A 7,393-nucleotide genomic window follows, 5' to 3' on the forward strand; every position below is an offset into this window, starting at 1 on the left:
CTCAGAATCTCAGAAACTCACTGGTGTCCACGGAGTTGGAGTGAGGGTGGAGAAGCCCGCCCCCGGAACCCTAGGAATCGGACGGTCGCTCACCCTCCGCTGCCCTCTCCCATCCTCCACCTGGGACGCGGCCAGGCGCGACATTCGAGGCGCGGCAGCGGGAGGGTTAAACCGAGCGGAGGGAGGAGGAGAGGCGGGGACCGCGCGCTCCGAGCTGCCGCGCCGAGCCCAGCCGAGCCGAGCGCAGCCCGAGCCGAGCCGAGCCGAGCCGAGCATCTCCCGCCGCCGCCGCCGCCGCCGCCCCGCGCCCCGGGCGCTAGCCCCCCACCCTCTCCTGCACCCCGTTGCCCGCAGAATCCCCCGACCATGCCCCGTGCCTCACGCGTTCCCGCGAGCCCCCAGGCCGGCGCAGCCCCGAGCGCCCGCAGCCGTCGCGCCGCCGCGCCAGGCATGCAGGTGAGCGAGAGGGCCCCCCACATTCCCACCCGAGGGAGCCCGGCCCTGCCCTCCCCGACTCCGCGCCCTTCGCCCCCTAACCCTCCCGGCGCGGCCCCCCGCCCGGCTCGAGCCTCCAGCCCAGAAGCTCGCCTCGCCCGCCGCGCTCCGCATCCCACCGCGGGTCCCGACTCCGTCCTGCCCTCCTGCGCAGCGGTCCCGGCGGCTGCCTGCATCCCGCCTTTGGCTCGGCCCCTCGCATCCTCCTGCCTCGGCTTCCTTTTCTGCTCTCGGCGCTCCCTCCCACGGACCCCCTCGCCTACCTCCTGGTCCTCGTTTCCACACCCCCCACCCCCCACCCCACTCATCGATTTCCAGCGGGGTCCAGGGAGCGCGGGCCTTCGGGAAGGGTGGGCTCGCGGCCGCGCTGGGGATGGGCCCTGCTCCCCCAGCCCCAGACTCCCGCCCCACCCCCAGCTCGTCTCCTGCGCACAACAGGTCGGTGAGGAGCGAGGGGAGGGTGGGGGTGGCGCGCCAGCTGGGCGACTGCGGGCTTCCTGGAGGGGGTGACTAAGGGGTGCGGAGTCCGGGGACTGGAGTTGACGTTGGTTGGGGCGGGGGGATGCACAGGCAGGAGAGGCGAGTGGGTCCCGGCGTCAGCTGGCCACAGCTGTCCCTGGGAACCCCTCTACACTCCACCGGCTTCCACTCCTTCCTCGGTCCCCACAGCCTCGCTCTCTTCCTGGCTTCCTTTCGTGTCTTTCTATCAGGCCCCCTTCCCTGCCTCTCTCCGTAGCTCCGTGTCTCTTTACGTTGGAAGAAACAATTTCCAACTCCTCCATCTTTGCTGTTCCCCAGTCCCTTCCTTGTCTCATTCTGTCCTCGGTACCTTGTCGTCTCCTCCCCGCTTTCTTCCTCCCCATCCCTGGTCTCCTCCGTCCCTCTTCTCCCCTCTCCTTCCGCGGTCTCCACTTCCCGTCCTGCCTGGACCTTTCTTTCCTCCTTCTCCCCGGCTCCTGCGACCCCGGAACCCTCTGTTTCCCTCCCTGACCTTTCCTCTTATGCTCAGCATCCTACAGCTGTCCATCTTTTGTGCGCGCCCCCCACCCCAGTCCATTCTTTCAGGGACCAGCCCCCCTCACCGTCTTCCTCTTCACCTTTCTCCTTTCTCACGCCTCACCAGCCTTCCGTCTCTCAGCCCATCACCTCTTCACAGCTCTCTCCACAGCCCACTTTCCCAGTCCCTTCCCCAGACTCTCCCACCTTACTCCCTGTTATTCTCCGAGAGCACTTCATGTCCAGATCTGGACCCAGATACCAGAGGACACTGAATGTCACATCCTCATTCACTGGGGAGCCTGCTGCCTCCCCCTGGGTCTGCCACCCTCGACTCTGAGAACGTGTCCTCCTCTTTCAGAACCCTCCATCCCGATGATTCTCCCAGACTCTTTACCCTGGAGAGCGACATTTGAGGGTCCGGCTTCTCCCCATCTCCACTTCTCAGAGGGCACCTATGCGTTTGGATGGCTGAACACTGAGCAAAAATTACATTCTGTAGTTTTCTCCCACCCACCTCTCCCTTTCTTGTCTCTTTCCTTCCATCCCTCCATCTCCGTTTCCTCTGCTCTTGAAGATGCAGATTCCTGGGGCCATTCACTCCTCAGAGAAAAGCCTCGGAGGACAAGTGGGGTGGGCAGTCTGGGATGCTCCCCTCTGTGCAGCCCTACACGTTCACACACTCAATCTGATTGACTTCTTCTTCCCTCCCCCTCTCAGACGCCCTCCCTCGCGGTAGGTGCTCAAGGAATCACAAGGTTCTTGGCTCTAAATTAAGATCCAAGAAAAGCTAGGCGCTGTGGGCAGAGGAAGTGAGAAGGAAGGAAGCCAGAGAAGTGAGAGTAGACCCTGGGGTGGGGAAGTAACAGGGACCTGGGAAGTTGCAGATAGAGACTAGGGGCTAGACAGGGGACTGGTCTGGAGTTTCCCCTCCCCAGGACAGTGCTAGGCAACTGAGGGTCCTGAGTGGTGGCAGCATAGATGGCAGCTGCAGCTGGGAGGGGAGATGGAGGTGAACAGGGAGGATGGATGAGCTGGGGAGGTCCTCAGGGCAAGCTTGGGATGTGACAACCCCTCTCTCCCCCAGTAAAGGCTGAAAATCTGAGTCACCGCTGAGGATCTCGGACATGGAGTCCAGGATGCGGTAAGTTTGGAGGGAGCTTAGAGGTCACATTTCCTGGGGTTTTGGCTCTTTCCCTCCTAGGCCCACCCAGGGCTTTTCATCCTGAGGGCTCGACCCTTGGAAGATGGGAAGTGAGACATGTCCTCCCGAAGCCACTTTTTGCAGAGGAAGGAGGCAGCCCAAGATGGCCTCGGACTCATCGCTTGCTCTCCCTTCCCGCAGGCCTGCATTGCTGCTGTCCCATCTCCTTTCTCTCTGGCCACTGCTGTTGCTGCCCCTCCCACCGCCTGCTCAAGGTTCCTCCTCCTCCCCTCGAACCCCACCAGCCCCAGCCCGGCCCCCCTGTGCCCGGGGAGGCCCCTCGGCCCCACGCCACGTGTGTGTGTGGGAGCGGGCACCTCCACCAAGCCGATCCCCTCGGGTCCTGAGATCACGTCGGCAAGTCCTGCCAGGCACCGCGCCCCCGGCCACCCCATCAGGCTTTGAGGAGGGTCCACCCTCATCCCAGTACCCCTGGGCTATTGTGTGGGGCCCTACGGTGTCTCGAGAGGATGGGGGGGACCCCAACTCTGCCAATCCTGGATTTCTGCCCCTGGACTATGGTTTTGCAGCCCCCCACGGGCTGGCTACTCCACACCCCAACTCAGACTCCATGCGGGCTGATGGAGATGGGCTCATCCTTGGAGAAGCACCTGCCACCCTGAGGCCCTTCCTGTTCGGGGGCCGCGGTGAAGGTGAGTGGGAGAGGCTGGGAAGGGATATGGACGGGGAGCTGGTTGAAGACTCTCAGGGCAGCAATAGGGTCCTGTGTATCAGCTCCTTCCACAAGTGTGCCGGGCCCTGGGCTGGCACAGGAGGCGGAGAGGAAGATGTGTCTGAGCCCCAGAGGAGCTCAGGTCCACTGGTGAAAACGCGTAAACCCTCGGGGATGAGTCAACAGTAATACATGCTCTAACAGAGGCGTGCACAGCATGTTTTTAGGCAAAGGGAAGGGAGAGACTACTTCTGCCCGGGGATCAGGACACCTTCCAAGAATTGACATTTGAGCCAGACCCTGGAAACAGTGGGAGTAGTCCAGGCAGAGGAAGGCCCTTCAGGATGACACCTCGACTCAGGGCGCGCAGATACAGGGCCAGTGGCTTGGGGGCGGGGCCAGGGCAGAGATGGACATTTTCACCCGCTAGTTTCCATGCGGAGAGAGAGGTTCTGAGAGGTTCTCTCTGACCTTGGAACTCCTTCTCATCCCATATATACAGAAGATTTGGGGAAGTGGAGAAAAAAGATTTGGGAGGGAAAGAGCTGAAAACTCTGGGGAAAGCTGATGATAAAAATAAAGCAGGGAGGCTCTAAAGAAGCAGAAAAAGAGTTGGATGATGTGGCTTCCAATGGCAACACCGCTCAAGCTTCCTGCACCTACAGCCTAACCCCACCCCCAACCCCGCTTGGCTTCCCGGGCCCCAGGCCTCCCTAAGACTTTTTCCCTGCCCCTAAGCAGGTGTGGACCCTCAGCTCTACGTCACAATTACCATCTCCATCATCATTGTCCTCGTGGCCACCGGCATCATCTTCAAGTTCTGGTAAGCCAGCAGGAAGGGGATGCTGACATCCCCATGAATGTTTGGCTGGAAGGAGTCTGGGTGGCAGTTTTGCTGGGGGTGGAATAGGAAGTGGTGGATTAAGGCAAGACCTTGGGGAAAGATAGGAAGGATCTGGGCAGGGGAAGCTGTGAGAAATGAGCTCAGGTTCCTGCTGGGGAAATACAAGGAGAATGGGAGAGGTAGGAAGATCATTGTGAGCACAAGCTGGGGGGCTAGGGTGGCCATCCCTTGTCATTCTGCAGGGCCCTTCTTAAGGCCACCTTAAAGGGAAGAGGGAGAAAATCCCAGCTTTTGGCATGCACTTAATAGCAGGTCACTCAGTCCTTCACACTTTACTGCAAGACTCATTAGACTCAGGTGTTCAGGTCATTAGCTGACTTTGAACTAGAACTAAACCTGCCAGGCACCTGCTGCGGAGAGAAATGGCTCTCTGGGTGTGTGTGTGGGGGGGTAGGGGCAGTTGTGGGGGACTCTGTGTGTCTATGGGGAGGGGCCCCCATTCTGTGGCTCTGGACCAGGTGGGAGGGTGGTTTAGATTCCCAAGCCCCCCTGGAGGCGCGGGGACAGGAAGTGGTTTTGTGGACAGGGTCTCAGGATCTGGGGTGTAGGGAACAATTAGAGGCTGGTTTCTCTACTGTCAGATTCTGCGGGTGCCTGGGGGAGGCTGGGGGGTGACCAGCTCCCGAGGGGGCCCAGGTTGGGGACTTCTCGAATGGGTGAGACCCTCTCTCCTTCTGGGGTCGCCAGCTGGGACCGCAGTCAGAAACGGCGCAGGCCCTCGGGGCAGCAAGGGGCCCTGAGGCAAGAGGAGAGCCAGCAGCCCCTGACTGACCTGTCCCCAGCTGGGGTCACTGTGCTGGGGGCCTTCGGAGACTCACCCACCCCCACCCCTGACCACGAGGAACCCCGAGGGGGGCCCCGGCCCGGGATGCCCCAGCCCAAGGGGGCACCAGCCTTCCAGCTGAACCGGTGAGGGCAGGGCAGAGGGCAGGGAGGTGGGCAGTGGCAGTGGGTGGGGCACTCCCCACTGGGTGGGTGGGGAGGAGGCAGACTGGCCCACGCTCAGGAGACTGGACCTCTGCTCTCTGGGGGGCCCCACCTGTCTCCCTGTAGATGTATGTCCTGTTTTCATGCTGCCATTTCACTGCACCTTGCCCCCTTAATCTCCATCCCTTTTATTTCTTGAACTGCCCTCCTGATTCTGGTTTGCCCCTTGGTTCCTGACTGTGCCCTTTCCCTTTTCCCCTTAGGATTCCCCTGGTGAATCTGTGATGTCCCCCAAGGTTGGGGCACCTCCAGGCAGGGGGCCAAGGGCCCGGCATAGCCCCCATCCTGCTGAGGGCACGGCGGCTGTGGGCGCTGCGGCTCTGCCTGGGTTCATACCTTGGGAACACTCGCTGGCCCACAGGCAAGCCCAGCTGCTCACCCTCCTTGAGGTGGGGGCCTCACTTATCTGTGGCTTCTGGCCCCCCGGTCCCCACCCTGGCACACTCACACTAGCCTTGCACACTCACCTCTCCCCTCTCAGGCCATCGCACACTCACGCTCTTGTACAGCCAGTCTCCCCACCCACATCCCCCCTCCGAGGATCCCCCGTGTCCTCCCTTTTGTCTCACACTTTTCACTTCCTCTCCTCCCTCGTCCTGCGCTCAGCCCATCACTCGGCGGTCAGTGGGTGTACCTTTCATGTGCATTTCCCGGCCCCTCGTTGTGATGTTGTAAATGTCGTGCTCACACTCCACTTCTTGAACACCCACGGGTGGAGTTTCTGTGTCCCCTGCATGCTGCCCCGGAGCGGGGTGGGAGATGAGCTGGGGGCTCTTTGGGCCCCATCCGTCCCGGTCCCACCCCACTCCACATCGTGGGTTTTACCATGTCCCCCATCCCACTCTAAGGACTCCCCTGTGGAAATGGGGAGTCATGAGGCCCCAAAACTCCTCCCCAGCCCCACTGCTAAATTCTGTTGTCTGGGAGATGGCTTTTGGGGAGCCTCCTGCTGCAGTGCAGGAGAAAGGGGCCCCCATTTGCCCTCCCCTGCCTCCCCAGTCCTTCTGTCTCTTCTGTCCTGGCTGTCTGTGCGTGTCACTCTGGAACTCAGAGCCCCCTTTCCTCCCCACCGTCCCCCACAATCAAGTCCTCCACTTTCCAGTCCCCCTGAGGGCCTCCCTAATTCCACCTAGGCTGCCAGGGACCAGGGCCAGCTGGTTCAAGGCCATCGGGAGCTCTGCCTCCCAACCTGCCCCTCCCTCCCTCCTTGGTTCCTCCAACTCTCCTGCCTTTTGTCCCCTCCACCCCTCAGGTTTGTCCCAACTTCTCATGGCTTTCCCACCTTCCTTCCTTCTTTCCTCTCTTACCTGGCTCCTATGCTGTGATATATATTTTTGTATTATCTCTTTCTTCTTGTGGTGATAATCTTGAATTCTTGTGGGATGTAAGTTTCAAAATTTTCAAATAAAGCCTTTGCAAGATACCTGAGTCCCCTGGTTCTGCCTCATGAGCCCTGCAGTGAGGAAAGGAGGAAAGGCGATGGGCAGCCAAAAGGGAGGAAAAGGAGGATGGAGGGGTGACCCTCCAGACCCGAGTGACCTGGCTTGCTCTGACCTGGAGTTGGGGTTTGGGGGCTTTGATATGGGATGGAGCTGAAGGAAGAGACACTGACGGGAGCAGACCTGATGAGGAGCAGCCGGAGCAAACTGGAAGAGTGGCTTGTTAATTACCAGCGAAGGTCAAGAGAGACCATGAGAAAGGAGGCCGAAGCAAAGGGACACTTCTGTAGCAGCTCAGGTGATGGCGCCAGCCAGAAAAGGAAGAGGAGAGCTGATAAGGCAGATGGAGGGTGAAGGGCAAAAGGAGAAGAAAAAATGGAGCAATGGAAACAAGACGAGAGGGAGCAGCAGGAGAGAGGCTGGCTGCCCTGCTTGCTTTATTTTCAGCCTTGCTCCCTAACCTGCCCCCACCCACAGCTGTCCCCCAGAAGCCCTGTGGTTAACTCTCATTAGCTTTTCCTGTTCTGCCCTCTTGAAGAGGCACTGCTGGGGTGTGGGGGTGGCATCGAGGGATGTATTTGAAGGAGGGAACACAGGCTGCCCAGCTGGGATCAGTCACCTCTGAGCCCCCAATTCTAGGTTTGGCTCTTGTAACAGCCCTGCAAAAGCCCACACAGCAGCCTCTCAGTTGTTGC

At 60.4% G+C, this 7,393-nt stretch overlaps 1 protein-coding gene across 1 annotated transcript; it reads left to right on the forward strand.

Moving 5' to 3' along the window:
- The first annotated feature begins 211 nt into the window (after positions 1–211).
- PIANP (PILR alpha associated neural protein) lies at positions 212–6,682 on the forward strand. The gene is made up of 6 exons (XM_086402243.1): positions 212–456; positions 2,579–2,635; positions 2,837–3,348; positions 4,110–4,191; positions 4,960–5,181; positions 5,463–6,682. Exons 2-6 carry the CDS (start codon positions 2,619–2,621, stop codon positions 5,482–5,484), a joined length of 855 nt encoding a protein of 284 aa, XP_086258369.1. The 5' UTR covers positions 212–456; positions 2,579–2,618; the 3' UTR covers positions 5,485–6,682.
- The last annotated feature ends 711 nt before the right edge of the window (positions 6,683–7,393 follow it).

Source organism: Bos grunniens, chromosome 5 (genome assembly GCF_055505025.1).
Source record: "Bos grunniens cultivar Pamir isolate PY7600 chromosome 5, Bosgru_T2T1.0, whole genome shotgun sequence".
Taxonomy (NCBI): domain Eukaryota; kingdom Metazoa; phylum Chordata; class Mammalia; order Artiodactyla; family Bovidae; genus Bos; species Bos grunniens.

What these genes read in the sequence shown, in the direction of transcription:
- PIANP (XM_086402243.1), top strand. An exon ending in GGCATCATCTTCAAGTTCTG is followed by an intron (nt 4,192 to 4,959) that starts GTAAGCCAGCAG and finishes TGGGGTCGCCAG; the next exon opens with CTGGGACCGCAGTCAGAAAC. An exon ending in CCAGCCTTCCAGCTGAACCG is followed by an intron (nt 5,182 to 5,462) that starts GTGAGGGCAGGG and finishes TTTTCCCCTTAG; the next exon opens with GATTCCCCTGGTGAATCTGT.